The sequence below is a fragment of the Electrophorus electricus genome, chromosome 12 (assembly GCF_041902795.1).
Source record: "Electrophorus electricus isolate QZ-2024a chromosome 12, ASM4190279v1, whole genome shotgun sequence".
In the NCBI taxonomy this organism is placed as follows: Eukaryota; Metazoa; Chordata; class Actinopteri; order Gymnotiformes; family Gymnotidae; genus Electrophorus; species Electrophorus electricus.
Window position 1 is genome coordinate 690595 of NC_137508.1, and position 21906 is coordinate 712500.

At 40.9% G+C, this 21906-nt stretch overlaps 3 protein-coding genes across 8 annotated transcripts in view; 1 reads left to right on the forward strand and 2 right to left on the reverse strand.

Moving 5' to 3' along the window:
- Window positions 1-170: 170 nt before the first annotated feature.
- il15 (interleukin 15) lies at window positions 171-13026 on the reverse strand. 2 transcript variants are annotated; one of them, XM_081724519.1, is made up of 7 exons: window positions 12813-13026; window positions 8308-8402; window positions 2715-2811; window positions 2167-2208; window positions 1835-1966; window positions 1481-1575; window positions 171-530 (listed from the first exon to the last, which is right to left on the reverse strand). In XM_081724519.1, the coding sequence occupies exons 1-7, from the start codon at window positions 12885-12887 to the stop codon at window positions 365-367; spliced, it is 702 nt and encodes a 233-aa protein (XP_081580645.1). In that variant the 5' UTR covers window positions 12888-13026; the 3' UTR covers window positions 171-364. The 2 variants fall into 2 exon arrangements, with proteins under 2 accessions (XP_081580645.1, XP_081580646.1); XM_081724520.1 differs by having other exon boundaries at window positions 380-534.
- Window positions 13027-13672: 646 nt separating this feature from the next.
- On the reverse strand, window positions 13673-19296 carry znf330 (zinc finger protein 330). 4 transcript variants are annotated; one of them, XM_027032395.3, is made up of 10 exons: window positions 19157-19296; window positions 16449-16590; window positions 16243-16262; window positions 15996-16066; window positions 15522-15598; window positions 15128-15254; window positions 14856-14960; window positions 14705-14751; window positions 14437-14554; window positions 13673-14327 (listed from the first exon to the last, which is right to left on the reverse strand). In XM_027032395.3, the coding sequence occupies exons 2-10, from the start codon at window positions 16566-16568 to the stop codon at window positions 14068-14070; spliced, it is 945 nt and encodes a 314-aa protein (XP_026888196.2). In that variant the 5' UTR covers window positions 16569-16590; window positions 19157-19296; the 3' UTR covers window positions 13673-14067. The 4 variants fall into 4 exon arrangements, with proteins under 4 accessions (XP_026888196.2, XP_026888197.2, XP_035387540.1 ...); XM_027032396.3 differs by lacking the exon at window positions 19157-19296 and adding an exon at window positions 18475-18621; XM_035531647.2 differs by lacking the exon at window positions 19157-19296 and adding an exon at window positions 18466-18609.
- rnf150a (ring finger protein 150a) overlaps window positions 18684-21906 on the forward strand; it is a 29765-nt gene continuing 26542 nt past the window's right edge. The window contains exon 1 of one of the 2 annotated variants that reach the window (XM_081724542.1): window positions 18684-19553. In XM_081724542.1, coding sequence (XP_081580668.1) covers window positions 19106-19553 — 448 coding nt within the window. In that variant the 5' untranslated portion in view covers window positions 18684-19105. The remainder of the gene's footprint in view (window positions 19554-21906) is intronic. The other variant, XM_035531646.2, reaches the window with a different exon arrangement.

Below are 21906 nucleotides of genomic sequence, written 5' to 3' on the forward strand. Positions count from 1 at the left end.
ACCAGGGAACGTGTAGAGAATTTGAATGCAGGGGAAATGGTAAAATCATACAGCCCAGTGTAAGTTATGAGAATGTACAGAACCAGAGGTTGTTGGATTGCTTTTGTTCATTCAGTACCCTGTGACTCCGACGTTCACAGGAGCAATGGCCAGGAACCACACGTTAGGGATCACATGCGTTGGCTTTTAATGTGACATACACAGTACAAAATGATTTGCATTATAAATACATAAAATAACATCAGGAGTGTACTCACAGAACATGAATGGTCATGTTGACGTGCACAGGTCTTGTAACACATTGTATCGCATTTCAGTTGGATTGTCTTAAACTCTTTTCAGATCACAACCAGTCTATTTTAATTTAATTCAGATGACCATTCAAAAACGTCCTGTCCTGGATCCCGTGTTGCATCAGGAGACTGATCATGTTCTTCTCTGACTGGATCACTGCCTGATGGTCTAGAGAAACGTAAGAGGCCTTGAGTGGATCAGTCATGCCCTGGTTCTGGTGCAGCCTATAGGGAACCCTGTCTGGGTTCACAGAATACAGAAAACACTGCACATCAGTCCATAGTTGTGCTTAATTTCTAGGAACAGACCAGAAATAGTGGCATAAAACAGCTATTTCGGAATTATTGCAAAACGTTTACATAAAACTGAAAAAAAAAAAAAGAAAACACTGAAAATTTCCCCTATAATGATTTTTTTTTTTTTTTTTTTTTTTTTACACAAAACTCATTTCATTTAAAAAATATATCCACCAACAGTTAATATCTGTTAAGGTTACAGTTATGTACAAGTCTGACAGTATGTAGCTATTTTAATGCAAAGCCTCTACTTTCTCTCTATCCAAAGCTTCCTTTACGTCTTAGGCAAACACATTTTCAGTGAGACAAATAGCGCTTAACCTGACAAAAGCTACAGTCAACCCAGATAAGTTTACGAAGACACAATGTTATACTGCGTTTACACAAACTGAATAAACACTGGGAATGTTTTACTTATGATAGAGTTAAATTGTCCAACACTGGCAAAGGGGATTTGTCATGGACAGTCATGTTTGGTTCAGGATGAGACAGAATCATCTTTACTAAAACTGAGAGAACTGTGTCCTACACCTCAACCTCCTCAAACTTCTCGTCTGTCTCATGTTCTGTTCTTCAACTGTTCTTATTTGCACTACATTCAGAGAACAAAACAAAAAACATTTGGTAGGGATAATAAACACAATAGAAAAGAAACATTTGAAGCAATAAACACGGAACAAAATATATTTGATCTGAAGCTAGAAATAACTTTAACTGTACACTACATCCCTTTATGTTCATAAATATTAACATCAATACATTTATAGTTTCAATAAACCTGAATATATCAATTGAATACATGTTAAAAGAAATAACAGTGAGCTTATTTACATATTGGCTGTGATATAAAATTAGTGTGTCATTGACAGTCAGTAACAGTCATACTTAACAATTTCAAAATAAATTCTTCCATCTTTTCACAGAACTCCGTTGTGTTCCTCTGGGGGTATTCTTCACACTGCTGACACAGCTTCTCTTGGCATTCCTAGAAAACCAGTGTAAATTAACCCAACACATCCATTACTGGGGTGATAAAATTGCATAAAACCTGCAAATTGATTTCACAAATCCAATTAAACTAGTGTTAAATCAAGATACCTGATTTAATCTCACAGCCAATAGTCTATATTTAACTGTATAGCTTTAAACCCACATCTTAACTATTTAACTAGGCTAGTTATACAGCTTCATGATGAAAAGATATCCAGGCAACAATACCAAATAAAGCTCTGCAGTGTACTTACATAGATAAGAGAGGAGTAATTCTCTTTCATGTAGTATACGGGTGTGTTATTGGGGTCGCGGTAAAAATCCATTTCATGAAAGACAACATTCAACTCCAGCAGATAGCAGTACATTAATGATCGAGTGCAGCTCTTCAGATAGAGAGAGATCAGCGTTAATAGGATGTCACAGTAATATTAGTATTTATCTGGCCAAACACATTAATGTAACATGCCCTTTACTCTGACAAGGACACATAAATAGATTCCACAAATCTAATTCAGTTCCCTTGTTGTATATTCTAAAGTATATGGTTAAGAAAAATAAGATGTAAAGATTGTAACAAACTTACATTAACATTAGCAGGTGGTGTATACAAGAGGGCATCTGAGTTCTAAAAAATATCAATTTAAGAAATAAACAAAGGCAAACTGTGAGATGACTTATAACATTTTAATGGTACGTATTTGACAGAGGCCGAGTAAATTTATACAAAGTATAAAACATGGGAACATTACAATTACAATTAAAAGTACAAAACATTAAAAATAAGCTCCTGTGTTTTGAATTGAACCTCAATTTACAATTAACACATAGGTAAAGGTAGGTTAAGTGTGATCTTTATGACGGACATTAAAGCATAGTGTGAGCTTTACGACGGTCATTAAAGCAGTAAGTGTGATCTTTACAATGGTCATTAAAGCAGAGTAAGCGTGATCTTTACGACGGTCATTAAAGCAGAGTAAGCGTGATCTTTACAATGGTCATTAAAGTAGAGTAAGCGTGATCTTTACGACGGTCATTAAAGCAGAGTGTGATCTTTACAATGGTCATTAAAACAGTAAGTGTGATCTTTACGACGGTCATTAAAGCAGTCATATGGTACACATGGGGTCTTACAATAATCTTGGGTTTATTTCTCTTCAGAAGGTCCTGGAGCTCTATCAGGCTCTGCTTGTCGTGAGCGTGGACACTGGTCAGCATCACACTCAGACAGCTGAAGACACAGAGAAATACACTTTACAAAATACCTGACATGGAAAGAACATGAAACATTATATTCAACATGTAGTTATAGTCATTAAAATTATGGCTGATATTATTTGTTTTTTTATGTCTGAGTACTGAATCCATCATGAGAATTGAGTGGTTTAGGTCATATATGTAAATGCTCTCTACATCCCTTTAACTTTCAAAAAACCAAGTGGCTGGCATAGTGTACAGAAACATCTGTGCTGATTACAGGCTGGAAGTTCCAAGGTCAAAGTGGGATACACCCCTGAAGGTGGTGGAGAATGACCAAGCTAAGAGCCTGTGGACCTCCAGATACAGACAGACAAGATGGTAATAGATAACCAACCGGACAGAGAAGTGGTGGACAAACAGCAGAAGAGGGTCGTATTGAAACATGTGGCAATCCTGAATGATACCAACATCAGGAACAAGGAACACAAGAAGAATGAAATAGGAGATCAGAGAGAAGAGCTGGAGAAGATGTGGAAGGCAAAGGCATCTATGGTTCCCATGGTAATCAAAGCTCTAGGGGCTGTGACCCCCACACTGAGAGAATGACTTCAACAGATCCCAGAAACAACTTCCGAGATCTCCGTCCAGATCGTGGGTACAGCCAAGATACTACACAGGACTCCCAGACCTCTGAGAGAGGACCTGAGTCTGAGGGAAAAGGAGACCACACAGAGAGGGCAAATCTCTTACATCTCAGGCTGACACTTATCCAAAGCAACCTACAATTAAGACTGAGTAGAACTTCAGTAATTGAGGGTTAAGGGTCTTCGTCAGGGACCCAACAGTGGCAATGGTGGGGCTTGAACCAGCAACCCTTTGATCACTAGTCCAGTAGCTTGACCACTGAGACACTACTGCCCCTAGCTTTATGTCATTTATATCATGTGGTCACTATGATGCTTTGTGTCAAACGCCTGATGCGCATTGATGTGGTTTTTAATTCAGTATTGGGTTTTCTATAGCCACACCCTCAATCAAGCCCGATGGATGCACAGATCCTGAGACCACTGACTGGTGCACTCCAACTCTAATCCCAGTGCCTGTGTGGGATGATACACTTTCCGTTTCCACAAATGTAATCCATCTCTGTTCACTGGGAGCTCCAAGCACTTAAACATTCTTTGTCTATAACTTTATGGCAAGGTAGGTTTATCTGTACAGCACTTTATATTTGCAGTGGCAACTCACAATGCTTCACACAGACATAAAGAAGAATTTAAATAAAATTTATTACATCTAGAGAATGTAATCGAATATTACATCCCGAGAGACAAACATTGTTAAACAAAAGATCTTACAAAAACAATTTTATTTTAATAAAGTTAAATAAGGCTTTAAATAGAAAATAAATTCAATAAAAAGATATTAAAAGTGAATTAAAAGAGGAAAGATACATGTGTGATGGAAAATATTATTTGATCATGTATTATCTTGTGATTCATATGTAATGATTCATATATAATCATGTTAATCCTTTCCATCATATAATCCTATATGAATGGTTTAGTCTGCACACTCTGTCTCTGTATATTGTGTGAACAAATGACTGTGGGAATGTTGCTTTATGAATGGATGTGACCTGCAGGGGTCATAAAGAGGGATTAGGCTTTTGTTTTCTTGCAAATGGTGTCTGTCCTCTGAAGAGTCCTGGCATATCACCAAATGGTTCATCACCAAATGGAGCAGGGAGTGCGTAAACAAGATCACAGAGCACCCCCTCCCTGGGGAGGGGGTTGAAGTTTAGATATAAGGAGTAGTCAGTCTACCCCTTTAGAGCTTTGGCTTTCGAGCATTAGCTGTCACACAGCTGTGTTTTGTGTGTCCTCTTTTCGTTATTAAATGACTCTCTTAATCACGTCTGACTTGCTGTTTGTTCAAAATTCCACCACACATGAAAGGATATAAGATGAAAATTGAAACATTTTAAATGTTTTAATTTTTAAAAATTAAATAGAGATAAAAGGTCATTTAAATAAATATAATTAATAACAAATAATACAGATCAGATCCAAGATGCACTGTAAGTCTGTCCCTGATACGAAAACACAGTGAGTGCTGGACAAGCTGCAAAACAGACGAGTTTGAAGTCTGTACGTGTCTCACAGCCTCGGTGAGGTTCGCAGAGTGGCGTAAAGCTGACATTAGCGGGTTTAGTTCTTGTTGTAGACATTGCCTACATTCCTTAGACTGTCTGACCAGTGGTACATGGATTAGGAGAATTATTAACTTAACAATGTCCTTCAATACTGAACCAGTGAGAATGAACCTCAAACACACTGTGTACATGGAAACCACGTAAACAGAGGAGGTGTCATGTCACAATGAGCCACACCATGGAATGTAGCAGAGGTGGCAGAAAGAGGTGATGGGAAACCACTAATTTTGACAATAAATACATGTGACTAAATTACATTACATACAAAGAAAGAATCTCATAATATCAGTGTTTGCAATTTTTAAAAATATTGTATATATATAAAGTACTTTGCTTGCACAGTTGATGAAGGCCCTCTGTTCGAAATGTCCTGTTCCTCTGGAAACTCTGTGTACTTTATTACAATGTTGAATATCTCTACATCTCTTACTATAGTAACCTGTAGTTACTCACCTGGTATCTTTTTCACCTATGTGTGTGTGTGTGTGTGTGTGTGTGTGTGTGTGTGTGTGTGGTGGTGGTTTAAATGCCCATCAGAGTTTCATGGTAGTTCAGTCAAGTTTAATGGCTAGCATGCAAATTAAACTAATATTAACCAGTTAATGTCTGAGCAAATATTGCCGTTCTTTAACTGATAGCTCAGGTTAGATGTGAATTTACTTAGATGTTAGATGTGTGCTAGCTAGGTACGGAGCTCATGCTCCGTAAGCTCAAGTACTGCTACTCACATGGTTAAGCTTTTATAGCAGGTATGTAGATTATGTTAGTTGACGTAAGTGTTACACAATGTGCCAAGTAGGACAAAGCTTGTGTCAAAACAGCCCTGTCAAAATAGAAGAATCTGATTTTCAAGTGCCATGCACTGCTAAACATATTTGTAATCACACTTATCCTTTAAACTGGATAAGACTCGGTACACACACACACACACACACACACACACACACACACACACACACACACACACACACACACACACACACACACACACACACACCCCTGGAGGCCAAGAATTCTTCACTGACGCAGCCCAAGTTTCCAAGTTTCCAAGTACCAACACTGATACAAAGGCAATATCAAATATCAAATTCATATCCCTGGTGTTGTGAGAAGTCAAGGGATCATTGTTTTCAAAATTCCTTCCTGGATTTCTCTGAAGTTCTCCTAAACTAGGAGACCAGATTTTACGTACTTGTGCAAGTGCTATTTTGAGGCTCCATGGCATGCAATCACTGGATAGTTTGTTAATTATCCTGGTGATTACGGAGCAGGACAGGACAGATACAGTACGAGCTCAGGTTCCGCTGCCCACAGTGCTGTGAGCAAATCGAAAATCAGGAGCCTTTAGAGAGTTCATGATCAAACTGCTGGGAGTTAGCGAAGCTGAAACCAATATGGGGCAGGGCCTCACAAGACAGGGGACAAAGCTAGAGAAAGAAAACAAAACAAAACCATATGGCAGACACTGCTATGAGAACAATGCAGAGGGAAACTGTGACAATAACCAAGTTAGATATTTATTTCTGTATATTTCATTATTACTTTTGATAAAGTTTATTTCCTTTACTACTCCCATCCGTCAGAGACAATAATGAAATTTAACTCGCTTAAGGATTAACTAAAGACGATTAGTCAATATTTATTATGTCCTTTTAGTTAAGTTTTTTTAAGATGTGCCCATCTATACAAAAATGAGGTCTTTGTCCCAGTGGTTCTTATCATTTGGCCTACAAGCCAGTTTGATGGAGGGATGTTTCTAAGGACTTCAAAAGACATCCACATGACGTCCTCTTTCGTGAAGCTGTGAATCCCTCTCGTGCAAAAGCGCTAATAAAACTGATCTGAAGTCAGCTCTGACTTGGATGCAGAACAAACCAAACTGCCAATGGGAATCACAGCATAAACCATTAGTTACATAAACAACAACAACAAAGTACTCTCTGACGCTGCACCGCATTAAGACGACCATCAAGCTTTTACGTTTCTCCGTGTTTAGCCAGCATTCTTCAGTTTGTTGGCGAAACACTTGTCTAGCTGGCATGCTAGTAAACATGTTGCAGGTTTTAGAGGCTACAACTTGCTGGCAATGTAGCCAAAACCAGAGAAGCTAAAACCACATTAAAAGGACTGAACAAAAACAAATGGCAAAACTACAATTAGAATAGCATACATTTAATGTAGCATATAATGGAATGGAATGACACACACACACACATGCACACGCACACACACACACACACACACACACACACACACACACACACCAAAAGGCAAAAGTTCCAAACTGGCCACAAATATGTCCAAAGCAGAGATATCAAAAGAAATGCATTATAGCTGCAACATTGTCCTAAAGTACAAAGTGCTCAAGATGAGAGTAAAACACAGCAGACATGGTAAAAAGATTTATACAAGAACTCAGCAAGAAGACACCATCACCGACGTGCAATTAACCCGACATCCAATCAGTGGACAGAACTACGTAGTCATCCAATCAACCAATGAAAGGCCAGAAACTATAATGAGTAGAACAGGGAAGGACTATAATGTGCAGAATACCTTCTCCTCCATCTTTCCTCTACCTTTCCTCCATCTTAAATCTGCCTTCTATTTGCACATTCCCGTTCTTTTTCTTATTTGTTGATGTACCTCTACATCAGAATCAGGAACACCAGCAGTTGAAATGGTTTGAACGTTTTTGATGTAGAACACAGCATGCGGGCATGCTTCTAGTCTGTCACTGATAGCACAGCATCCTCTCTGTTTTGTACGCTGTACCAGCTCTACTATGTACACACAGGACCTCCAGATCAATACGCTGTACCAACTGCAAATGGCGATTAGAAAGTGATGTAGATGTAGCAAACAATGGTGGAAATAGATGTAGCAACATGAACTGATGGAAATATTCAAAAGAAGCCATATATGACGAAAAATACCTGGAAGTAGGGAAAACAAACTGAAACTGAACGACTGCTCCCACATTGTAAATCTGGGCACGGACGAACATTCTTCAAATAAAGCAAAGCACTTCTGGGCAACAGCAGAATAATTTGTTTTCAAAGATTTCTTGAAATGAAAGCAAATGTAATCTGTGAGAGCTAAAAAGATTTGTCATGTCCCATTCTGGCAGTAAATTAAAACCATATATGCTTAAATAAACTAAATTAACCCAAGAAAACCCTTTTATATGCATTTATAAGCCTATAAAATCAGGCTACATGTTGTCTGTGTTTCTGCCCAATGTACACTGGCCCTCACCGTCATTTATAACTCTGGAACATATGCAAAGTCTTATGTTTTAAAGTGAAATACCTCAGAATTAAGAAAGAATTCCAAACCTCGAATTTCAGATGGCACTCCAGGTTACTGTCAAAACACCAGAGGACACAAACACATCTCAAGGTTCTCTGCAAGAGATCAAAGCACACGTTTGAGAAACCCGAACGTGGTGATACATTCATGGCTCTTGGTGGCACATTTAGCCGAAATACAACACAAACATAGCAAAGGTCCAGAGGAGGTTCGGCCCGCGCTGGCTGTCGGCAGTTCCCTTGTTAATGAACGACACGTGCTGCTGGACTGTTCCACCATGACGCTAGGCTCTGACGTTTTGAGTGACTCTGTGCACTGGCCACTCGCTACGCTATGCGAGCTCCAACTCCACCATCGACAGTCAGGACCCGGCGAAAGAAACAGCAAAGGCAAGCTGAAGGATTTGTGGAAACGCCTTTACTGATTATTTATTATTATTTACAAATGATTACCTCTAACTGTAGAAAAGTTACAATGTTTATGGCATTAATAGTAATAATACCTAGAGGTTAGATTCTAACAGGCTTTGTTCTGGGACATATGCTAATCATGAGAGTTAAATAACGAATGACATTTAAAAGGGTTTATTCAGTGTAAGGTTCATGCTTTTGATATCATTGGCATAATTTTTAAATCTACTTAAAATGCACACCTATTATTAACTAACGAACTATTATTTAGTAGTTAATATACATTATAACATTTAGGAGGAAAAGGTTAAATAATTGAATCTTCCAATTTTAGGCAGTTAATGTAACATAGGGGCTGCACCGGAAGCATCTAGTTACTGTAGTGACTGAGTGTGTATACAGCTACTGTGTTTACGTACAAGTAACATAATCACAAGCTATTCCCCCCAGACCAGTAGCCAAAACCCAAGCTTGAACACTGTAGTTAGGTAGCCGACCACCAGCAATTACGTAAAGCTAACGTATTAGCTAGCTCGCAATCCTACCCCAGCTGTCAGCGTTAGCTAGTCAGTGCTAAACGTCCACAGCATCATTTTTTAAAACATACTTATATTTCCCTCATCTGCAGTTTTGCATGTATAGTTGGTATTGATCCCTCTATAGTAAAGGTTTCATTGCCAGAACTGCCTTGTACTGACCCAGTTTGTAAAAGCAGGCGGACCCAACATGGAAAGCGCACACATACGGGTTTTTGCGACTTTAGCTGGGACATTACTGTCAGAGGACAGCCCTTCTGTCCTCCAAGGCTGACGGCTGAAAACATGATAAAGTGTCTGGTCTATGCAGCCGAGGACAGAGCAGTGTGAAGGGGCAGCGCTAGCCTAGTGGAGAGAACTGTGGACTGTTAACACTCTTAGGTCATACAGTGGCTGACCCTGTGCTCTGACCCCAGCTCACAAAAAAGCTGAAATATTTCACATTTATCTCTATAGTGCTTTTTACAACAGATGTTGTCATAATGCAGCTTTACAAATGTCCAAGTCCAAGCCCCCAGTGAGCAAGCCAAGGGCGACAGTGGTGAGGAAAAACTACCTAGAGCACGAGGAAGAAACCTGGAGACGATCCAAGATTCAAAGGGGAGTCCATCCTCCTCTGGACAACAACAGACACCACATATGTGGTGTAAATATGTGAAGAGAAAAATTTCATTCTACTGTACATGTGTGTATCGATGCGTAGCTCTTGGCTTTGATATAATGGTCTGATGCACCTTCATGAAGGTAGTTCACAAAGGCAGGTGTGACACACCTTCACAACGGTGGAGCCATGGGTAGAGTCTCGGGTGAAGATACACACATTGGACAGTATGAGTCAACTGCTGGCCTAGTCAGGGGAGCCAAATCTGAACGGCTTAGTGAAAAACCCATGCTCATGTTGTATGAACAAAAAACCCTGAAAAATGGTAATGTATTCAATTAGTGTTGCCCCTGTAAACTTTACTTTGAACCTCTTCATTATTTATGGTAACTGTATATCATGCTTTAGGGGTTATTTTAGGGTTAACCTCTCTGGGATAATAGATTTACCAATAAAAGCTCCCCAGTCTTTCATATATAAAGATTGAAGTTTGATTGAGGACCAGTAGGTGTTGTCACCTTTTGCTGTTTATCTTTGATATGTTCATTGTTATTTTAGGACTTTTCTTAGTGTTTGATGTCCTGTATTGTATTTCATGAGGACATTTTTAAAACGCTTGTTCATTCCTACAAAAACCAAAACCTGAATGTGTCTTATTTGATAGTTGGTGGGATGGCAGGCACTACCAGTACCTAAATAAATTTGCACAAGGACTGAAAGAGGTTCATGTTGCCCATGAGTTATTCTGAGACAGCAAGCTCATGATCTATATGTTCCCATAAAGCAAGAATAACTTTTCTGGGTGACTGAAGTCTTGCAGGAGCCTCAGACCAAACTGTCTCAATAACGTGAATAACTGCATGCCCGCCGTCGTCAGGAATCTGTAGGCAGCTCGTTCATGAAAAACACAACGCTGTTAATCATGCGGCACGTGTCAAATCAAACAGGGAAGTGAAACTTGCCAGCGCGTGCAATTTCGGGTGGCTTAGCGGCCACTTGGTGGTGTCGTGTGCACCCGGAGGTCCCTCGCCCGTATCGAAACAGAAAGTGTCGATGGTGGAAAAACACGCCTAAGTTTTGAAATGGGCTACATGGGCTTGCTTAGAAAATAAATATCCTACTGCAACGAACATAAGATGGAAATGAACACACAAACACATGAACATATAAACACGAACACATGAACACATGAACATATGAACCTTATAAACACAAATACATGAACATATAAACACATGAACATATGAACCTTATAAACACAAACATATGAACACAAATACATGAACATATAAACACGAACACATGAACACGAACATATAAACACAAACACATGAACATATAAACACGAACACAAACACATGAACATATAAACACGTGAACATATGAACACATGAACATATAAACACATGAACATATGAACACAAACATGAACATATGAACACAAACACAAACACATGAACATATAAACACGAACACATGAACATATGAACCTCAAACACGAACACATGAACACAAACATGAACATATGAACACAAACACAAACACATGAACATATAAACACGAACACGAACACATGAACATATAAACACATGAACATATGAACACATGAACATATAAACACGAACATATAAACACATGAACACATGAACACATGAACACAAACACATGAACACAAACACGAACACAAACACATGAACATATAAACACGTGAACATATGAACACATGAACATATAAACACATGAACATATGAACACAAACATGAACATATGAACACAAACACAAACACATGAACATATAAACACGAACACATGAACATATGAACCTCAAACACGAACACATGAACACAAACATGAACACATGAACACAAACACATGAACATATAAACACGAACACGAACACATGAACATATAAACACATGAACATATGAACACATGAACATATAAACACGAACATATAAACACATGAACACATGAACACATGAACACAAACACATGAACACAAACACGAACACAAACACATGAACATATAAACACGTGAACATATGAACACATGAACATATAAACACATGAACATATGAACACAAACACGAACACATGAACATATAAACACATGAACATATGAACACAAACACGAACACATGAACATATGAACACAAACACAAACACATGAACATATAAACACGAACACATGAACATATGAACCTCAAACACGAACACATGAACACATGAACATATAAACACGAACATATGAACACAAACATGAACACATGAACACATGAACATATAAACACGAACACGATCACATGAACATATAAACACATGAACATATGAACATATAAACACGAACATATAAACACATGAACATATGAACACAAACATGAACACATGAACACAAACACGAACACGAACACAAACACGAACACAAACACATGAACATATAAACACGTGAACATATGAACACATGAACATATGAACACGAACATATGAACACATGAACATATGAACACATGAACATATGAACATATGAACACAAACATGAACACATGAACATATGAACACAAACATGAACACATGAACATATGAACACAAACATGAACCTTATAAACACAAACACATGAACACATGAACATATAAACACATGAACATATGAACACAAATACATGAACATATAAACACGAACACATGAACATATGAACACATGAACATATGACCACATAAACACAAACACATGTCAGCTGAGGCTGGAGCCGCTCACCTGTAGCAGCCTGATTAGGTGCAGATAGAAACCTATCTACCTACACGGTAAACCTTTTAAAAACATGTACATTTTCTTACCAGCGCAATTTATGTGTAGCTCTGCTACGGCTGGCATACAACAGACAGCTCTGTGCAGCTTTTTGCCAAAAAAGCGAACTGCTCGACGCCGCTACCTACAGCGCAAACGTGGAGTTTTCCTACCTTTGATCTGTGTTTGGGGGATTTATTCCAAACTCCAAAAGCCAAAATTAGGAAACGGATCAAAAGAGTTTTCATCTGCACAAAATGGTTGGGTGGCCATACAAACACGAGTCCAGTTCCAGTTCACATTTCTTCATCATATCAAAGTCCAACATAAAAACATGTAATAGAATATGTAATGTAAATCCGTCGAGTGACTCCCTGGTAGAAAATGTCTCACCTCTTCAGTGGAGCCATGAGGTATGACGTTTCCATGAAGGCATCTCCGCTCCAGGGTCACAAACACGTCAACACTCAGAGGACGGAGTATTCCCCCTCCCACGCAGTACTTACCCCACCCGACTTCCTAACCCACCCTCTACGGAGTACTTCCCCACCCAACTGACTTCCTAACCCACCCCCTACGGAGTACTTACCCCACCCGCCTGACTTCCTAACCCACCCTGTACGGAGTACTTACCCCACCCGACTGACGTCCTAACCCAACCCCCAACGGAGTAATTACCCAACCCGTCCGAATTCCTACCCCCTACCCGCCCGCCCCGCCCCCTACGAAGTATTTACCCCACCCGCTCGAATTCCTGCGACGCGAGAACTTTCACTTTTCCGGCATGAGGCTCTGGAGAAGCTCGACGTGGCCACGAGACTCGACTTTGCACAGGCGCTCAGTGTGCTGAATCAGAGGAGACGCTGCTGGCACCAGGAGAGAAAGGCACCTTTATTTTTGAGCGCATTCAGCTGAATGCATTTTAAATAGGAAACCCGAACCGAACCAGTTCATTACATAAACGTTTCATCTGGAAAAGCAAACGTGGCCAACGAATGCAAACTCGTAGAACAAATCAACTACAACAGCCTCCTTTATTTTAATAGGTTTTAATAATGTGTGCTTCATGGGCTCAGTCTTTACCATGAAGATTTTAGCAGTTATACAGTTCAACTCATGTGTGCTTTACAGAGATCATTCTAAGCCCAATCTGAAAATAATAATAATAAAAAATAAAAAAATTCTCAGAGGCTTGGTTCCACCAGAATGAGTTAAGACAGAGCTCCAGCACCAACGCAGATCAACTCCACGTATCCCTCGCTGGATGAAATCCTTCCAAAACATAATTCACACTTTCTGCTGAACTGCCAATCCTAATGAGAAACACTTAAGTCAATGTTTAGAAGCTTTGTATTTATGGTGCAGCATTTTTATTGACAAAACCAACCAGAGGAGTAGGTTTGCTTAGTTTTAGAATTAAGCTTTACTTCAGTTGTTCCCACTTGATGAACTCGCACCAAGACTCAGACTGTTAAATGTATCTGTCACTTCTGCCTCTTCATCCTCAGATTCCTCCTCTTCCTCCTCCTCCTCCTCCTCATCATCTTCATAGTCATCATAGTCTTCCTCATCTTCCTGATCTGCTCCTCCTCCAGAGCCAAGGCTTTTCCAGTAGGAATTGTATCCTGATGCTCCATAATCACCATCCTCGTCAGCTCCGCTCTGTCGGCCAAATTTGTGAGTGCGAGCTGCACACGAGCCAAACAAGAACACCATTAAGTGCAGAAGAGACAGTAACAAACAGCTGCACGTCTAGAACGCAGGTCTTTATGGCTGCACGCTGCATCACAGACTCACTGGACATGCTGAGGTCTTTAGTCTCCTGTGTTCGGTGGCCGCACTTCGGACACGGAGGTGCCTTGCCCCTCTCTTGCTTAAAGACTTTGCTTCGAGCATGCTCGTCACAAAAGCAGGCCTACAAAGACGGGAAGTGCAGATCAGACGTTACCGTAGAAGTTATAGGTTACGGCAGCAGTGCTCCTAAGTCCCTCTAGCGGCTTCTGCAAGCAGACTGTGTTTAATACAACATTGTCAAGGACAAAAGAAGGCAAATTCTGTCCCTCACCTTGCATCTCAGACAAGAGTGCTGTCCAAGTCGGTTGCATGAAACACCTAAAACAGGAACATACTTCCTATTTTAGAAAAAAACTAAACCTAAAACTAAAGGCTTTGGAAAGACAAAATTAGGCTTTTGCTGTAGACGTCCGGAGACTCACATTTAAAGGTCTCTGCCTCCAGCACCTGGCAGCTGGCCTGGTGCTCAAACTGGTCGTCTTCACACAGGAAACTGTGACAGAAGGAGCAGCGGAAGATGCGGCCGCCTGCGACACATAAAATGACTAAACATTACACCAGCAAAAAAGCGGACAGCGAATAAACCAAACAGTTCATGTTTATTTTATCACACAAATGCATTTCCATTCGGTATCAGCTTGTTAGAGGAATGTTACTGTATTTGTGGCCATGCTGTAGGCTGAGGGGTCTTTACCGTGCTCCCAAACACTGCGATCACATTCAATGCAATCAGCATCAGCCAAGGCACAGGAACAGGCATGTGTACTCAGACACTTCCTCCCATGGCACACCCAAGCCTCACAAAAGTCACATATTGCTCCCTAGTGGTCACAAAAAGGAGAGCATTGTGTATTATGAATAACTTTGTCCCAATAGGCTGTTAATGTTCTGCTTTTTAGATCAAAGTAAAAGCTTCTGATGTGTTTTATTTCAATGACATTGATGTACAGTGCTCTGCTATTTTTGTAGCAATGTTATTTTTCCTGTTTGGACCAGTTTGCAGTTCTCATAAAAGGGTCACTTTCCTGACATGTCAGAGATGAAAAGTGAAACTGCAGGCTGAGATTAACTATAAATAGATGTCTTACCACCATTCCCATTCCTGTGCTGTGAATTCCCGGGTGCTTTATCACACAGTCAGATGACTTCATGCACTTTGTTTTTCCTTTGAAAACAGTAACACATTACTGTATGATTTCTACAATAAAAGTCAGTCGTATAATACTAATTTTGCACATTGAACAGGTTATCTATACAAGGATACATAGATAGGATACAATATGGTATTAAATTCTGAATCATCAGTTTTTAATTTTTTATCCAAAACATTATATCATTACATCTTTAGTACTTAAAATAACGAGTTTTTTCACACTTAAACAAGATGCCTCATGATACTTCATTTGAACATTGTATGTACATGGCTATAGTTGTGTTGTGTCATTGTGTTACTGTTAACCTAATTTGATTTGGAGTCTAATTATCAAAGAATAAAAACTAGTATCATTCAAGCTGAAGCTGTTATGGGGGTGCTGAACATATCTAGAGTGTTTATAACTTACCACACTGGGCGCACATGGGAAGCTTCTGCACTGAAGCACAGAAGTAACAGAAAGCTCTGTTTTTCTGCCGTCTAACACAGGATAATGTATGTTAAACCCTGCAAAACGAACCTGGGTACCAGGGGTGAGCTCCACTGTACGATTCTGAACGATGTTAACCAGAAAACAGCTTGAACTAACAGTAGAAACAAAGGCAGAAGTGCCTCCAGCAGTTCTAATGTGATAGACAGCAAATGGAGCAGCTCACCTTAGACACTTGTCACAGTCCTGGCAACATAAAAGCATTTGGTTTGAACACTGTAGCACTTTGCTATAGTTATTCATCGTTGGGTTTTCTTATATACATAGAGGATGTTTCCTCTGTTTAAAAAATACTGAAATAATATTTAGTACAATATTATATTTGAAGACCGTGGGCTTGTACACGCCTTAAACCAAGCGAGCGGCACTCACCATGCTCACGTTGCACGGATGTTTGGCTACGTCCACGTGCTCTCTGTTTGCACGGTTTTGTTTCTCTCGCTCCTTCCGATTTTCAGCCTTCTTGCGTGCACCAGTCTTCTTCTTCGGCATGTTTCAGCTCCAACGCACGCAGCTGCACAGAGAGCATGTGGGTGAGGCAGCAGCACACGGGAGACCAGGCAACCACCCCTAACGAGCCCAGCTAGAGTGGGTTAGGGTGCTCTAGGGTGTGCTAGAGTGGGTTAGGGTGCTCTAGGGTGTGCTAGGGTGGGTTAGGGTGCTCTAGGGTGTGCTAGAGTGGGTTAGGGTGCTCTAGGGCGGGTTAGGGTGCTCTAGGGTGTGCTAGGGCGGGTTAGGGTGCTCTAGGGTTGGCTAGGGCGGGTTAGGGTGCTCTAGGGTTGGCTAGGGCGGGTTAGGGTGCTCTAGGGTTGGCTAGGGCGGGTTAGGGTGCTCTAGGGTGTGCTAGGGTGGGTTAGGGTGCGCTAGGGTGTGCTAGAGTGGGTTAGGGTGCTCTAGGGTGTGCTAGGGTTGGTTAGGGTTATTTAGGGTGGGTTAGGGTGCTCTAGGGTGTGCTAGGGTTGGTTAGGGTTATTTAGGGTGGGTTAGGGTTGGTAAGTGTGGGTTAGGGTTATTTAGGGTGGGTTAGGGTTGGTAAGTGTGGGTTAGGGTTATTTAGGGTGGGTTAGGGTTGGTAAGTGTGGGTTAGGGTTATTTAGGGTGGGTTAGGGTTGGTAAGTGTGGGTTAGGGTTATTTAGGGTGGGTTAGGGTTGGTAAGTGTGGGTTAGGGTTATTTAGGGTGGGTTAGGGTTGGTAAGTGTGGGTTAGGGTTATTTAGGGTGGGTTAGGTTTGGTAAGTGTGGGTTAGGGTTATTTAGGGTGGGTTAGGTTTGGTAAGTGTGGGTTAGGGTTATTTAGGGTGGGTTAGGTTTGGTAAGTGTGGGTTAGGGTTATTTAGGGTGGGTTAGGTTTGGTAAGTGTGGGTTAGGGTTATTTAGGGTGGGTTAGGTTTGGTAAGTGTGGGTTAGGGTTATTTAGGGTGGGTTAGGTTTGGTAAGTGTGGGTTAGGGTTATTTAGGGTGGGTTAGGTTTGGTAAGTGTGGGTTAGGGTTATTTAGGGTGGGTTAGGGTTGGTAAGTGTGGGTTAGGGTTATTTAGGGTGGGTTAGGGTTGGTAAGTGTGGGTTAGGGTTGGTAAGTGTGGGTTAGGGTTATTTAGGGTGGGTTAGGGTTGGTAAGTGTGGGTTAGGGTTATTTAGGGTGGGTTAGGTTTGGTAAGTGTGGGTTAGGGTTATTTAGGGTGGGTTAGGTTTGGTAAGTGTGGGTTAGGGTTGGTAAGTGTGGGTTAGGGTTATTTAGGGTGGGTTAGGGTTGGTAAGTGTGGGTTAGGGTTATTTAGGGTGGGTTAGGTTTGGTAAGTGTGGGTTAGGGTTATTTAGGGTGGGTTAGGTTTGGTAAGTGTGGGTTAGGGTTATTTAGGGTGGGTTAGGTTTGGTAAGTGTGGGTTAGGGTTATTTAGGGTGGGTTAGGGTTGGTAAGTGTGGGTTAGGGTTGGTAAGTGTGGGTTAGGGTTGGTTAGGGTTATTTAGGGTGGGCCAACCGAGCTTCTCCCCTAGTCCTTTAAACCAGCGCGCACGTTAGTTTAACATAGCGCATATTTCTGCTCGCGGCTAGAACGAGAAACACGCTTTTAACAGTCAGCGGGTTTCTAACAAGATCCTAACTATAACCCTAACACGATAGAATGGCAAAGATTTAACGCTTTAACAGTCAGCGGGTATTTGCCATGATCATAACCCCATCCTATCCCTACAGCTAACTATAACTATATCCCTAACCCTAGAACGGACTACCAACGTGGTCTTATGTTCAGTGGAAGCCTCCCTACGACACATCTTCAAACATATAACAACAACAACAACAACAATAATAATAATAACAATAACAATAATAATAATAATAATAAACCGTATCAAATATTTTAAACACACCAGTGAACACCACGACTTACCACACTTACTCGTAGCCAGCTGATAGCAAGTTGCGTCGTCGTTATAAGTCCGGACAGAATGTAAGCGCTAACACGATGGTTCCTATTACCATGGTTCCTAAGTGAGCCGTGCCTCAGTGTTTAGACGCTACGTTATTATTAAAGCTTTCCGAGTTTCTACAATGTTACGTCTTTGAAGGCGTTTTACTGGCCATTGACGTGCTGGTAGTTCTGCCCTAGAAAAAATCCAAACTTTGCATTTACGTGCGCGCCACTCCACCCCAGAAGAGGGCACCTGCTCCTACTCGCGAGTTTACACGCGAGTCGAGCCATGCAGGTTGCCATGTCCTGCAGAATCCCCGTGAATGTTTTCCCTGGATTACGTTCTGTTTCGGATTGAGCGGAATAACTGGCAACATCAGTCGTGTGAGCCAAGCCAGCCGGGGGCTGATGAACTGTTCAGCTAACCTCCAGCGCTTTTCATATCAAGCATTTGTTTGGGGGTTTTCATTAAAGGGGGCTTTTCATGTTTTGATAAAAGTGTCACAAAGATCTTTTGACTGGAACAGTTTTTGCGGATCGTAGTTCTTCGCCCCTGGTCTTCGAGTCAGAATTAGTGGACTGGGTGTCCTGGCACAGGGGTTACCAGCTCCGGCTGGACATGGCAGCGTCCCTGAGCCGGACCTGCCGCAGCCTGGTGCTGAACACCTACCTGTTGTCCTTGTGCTGTGTGCACCTGCTCTGTCTTGACTTCACTGTGGCCGACAGACAGGAGTGGTACACCGCTTTCGTCAACATCAGCTACGCGGATCCCGTCACTTCGGAAACCAGAACGGACAAGACGGAGTGCGGGCGATACGGTGAACACTCCCCGAAAAGAGAGGCCCGGGGGTCCGTGCTGATGCCTGCCCCGGACAGGCAGGCGTGCGACCCCAGCACCAGGTTCCCGTCGCCCCCTCTAAACGGCCCCTGGATAGCGCTGATCTCCAGAGGAAACTGCACATTCCGGGAGAAAATACGGCTGGCGGCGAGCCTCAACGCGTCTGCGGTAGTCATATTCAATGTAGGCTCGAGTAATTCCAATGAGACAATAACTATGCCTCATCCAGGTAAGACTGCAGAATAGTATTACTAACTCGTATGTATGTGCCATATACCTCTATATACTTATACTTCTATATACATATACCTCTATATACTTATACCTATATATACCTATACCTATATATACTTATACCTCTATATACTTATACCTATATATACTGATACCTATATATACTTATACCTCTATATACTTATACCTATATATACTGATACCTATATATACATATACCTCTATATACTGATACCTATATATACTGATACCTATATATACTTATACCTATATATACATATACCTCTATATACTGATACCTATATATACTTATACCTCTTATATACTTATACCTATATATACATATACCTATATATACTTATACCTATATATACATATACCTATATATACTTATACCTATATATACTTATACCTCTATATACTGATACCTGTATATACTTATACCTCTATATACTTATACCTATATATACATATACCTCTATATACTTATACATATATATACTTATACCTCTATATACTTATACCTATATGTATACCTATACCTATATATACTTATACCTCTATATACTTATACCATATATACATATACCTATATATACTTATACCTATATATACTTATACCTCTATATACTTATACCTCTATATATATATACCTCTATATACCTATACCTATATAAACCGATATATGTGTGTGCCATATACCTATATATACCTCTACCTATATATACCTAAACCTATGTTGGCTATACACCTACATCATTTTCATAGCCGACTAAGTTAACTGAACCACACTGTTTCCTTATCAGTTCACAGTTAATGTGAGTAGTTTTCCAGCGACTAGAAGAGACTAATGTGTTGCAAGTGTCATGGGAAGTAATGGCACACCGCCATGTGTCCTACAGCTGACACCTGCATACATGATGCGCTAATGAAGTAAATCGGATGCAGTATTCCACAGAGCGTCTCTATCATGCACAGTTGAACAGAACTAATGTTACCGAGCGAAATCAGGAAGACATCATTGAAAACAAACCCTGATATTCAGCTTTAACTGACTTCTGGACAGCAGAGAGGCCAAAAATATCAATATAAATAAGATTTAACATAACCAGTGGCATACATGTAAGAAAATACTTATCCAGTACCTACAGTCAGGAGATGGGAGGGGCCATCAATACTTATTCAGTACCTACAGTCAGGAGGTGGGAGGGGCCATCAGTACTTATCCAGTACCTGCAATCAGGAGGTGGGTGGGGCCATCAGTACTTATCCAGTACCTACAGTCAAGAGGTGGGAGGGGCCATCAGTACTTATCCAGTACCTGCAGTCAGGAGGTGGGAGGGACCATCAGTACTTATCCAGTACCTGCAGTCAGGAGGTGGGAGGGGGTTTTATTGCTTTGCTGTGTGTAAGACAATGACTACATAGTTGAGACTGGTTAGTAGCTGAATCCAGAACACAATGCAGGCTGGATGTCCGGAGCCTTACTATGTTAAATTTAGCTGGGGACGTTTCCTCTGAATCTATAGTGATATTTTTGCTTAGCCTAAGTCAGCATTCCACATTCAAAAGGACCAGGTTCCTTTAAACCTGCCTGAGGCCAGAAAATTGATCCAAGACCAGCAGTTATTCCTGAAAATTGTTACTGTTTCCTATATAGCAATCCAGGATGGCTGTACTGTATCAGAGGTGACCTGACTGGAGTATCTATCTGATCTACTGACACAAAGTGCAAACTATATTTTGTGTACATTATACGAATCCTTGAGATGGTGTTTTAGTGAAATGTGTATTACGTCTTGAACCGAAGCTTCACGTGTCTCGCGAACCTCAGAAGCAAACTGGCTGTAAAATGAAGCGCTGAGTGTCAGGCAGTGGAAATACTGTCCCTGGTTGCCATTATTGCTACTGTCATGGTGCCGCCTCTGTGTTTGGACCCTTAGCTGCTTTCTCTATGGTGATTAATAGATTACTCAAGGGACTGTCTCATCCTGTGAGCTTGACTGTCTTTTGGACTCCTCTCTCTCTCTCTCTCTCTCTCACTCTCTCTCTCTCTCTCTCTCTCTCTCTCTCTCTCTCTCTCTCTCTCTCTCTCTCTCTCTCTCTGTCTCTCACACATACACTCTTGGGCACTCTCTCTCTCTCTCTCTCTCTCTCTCTCTCTCTCTCTCTCTCTCTCTCTCTCTCTGTCTCTCACACATACACTCTTGGGCACTCTCTCTCTCTCTCTGTTTAATTTCGCTCTCTTGGTATTATAGTATTATAACATGAACATAACACAACATTACAACCTTTGCAATGATGGAAATTATGAGTTAGAGAAGTTGTGATTGGTCTGAAATACTAAT

Coding starts and splice junctions, on each gene's coding strand:
- znf330 (XM_027032395.3), bottom strand. CDS start 16,568: ATGCCGAAGAAGAAGACTGGTGCACGCAAGAAGGCTGAAAATCGGAAG. Junction 16,067..16,242: donor GACTGTGACAAGTGTCTAAG/GTGAGCTGCTCC, acceptor ATCCTGTGTTAG/ACGGCAGAAAAACAGAGCTT. Junction 15,599..15,995: donor TCCCATGTGCGCCCAGTGTG/GTAAGTTATAAA, acceptor CTGTTTTCAAAG/GAAAAACAAAGTGCATGAAG.
- il15 (XM_081724519.1), bottom strand. CDS start 12,887: ATGAAAACTCTTTTGATCCGTTTCCTAATTTTGGCTTTTGGAGTTTGG. Junction 2,812..8,307: donor AATTCTTTCTTAATTCTGAG/GTATTTCACTTT, acceptor CTGTGTCTTCAG/CTGTCTGAGTGTGATGCTGA. Junction 1,576..1,834: donor ATTACTCCTCTCTTATCTAT/GTAAGTACACTG, acceptor CTGGTTTTCTAG/GAATGCCAAGAGAAGCTGTG.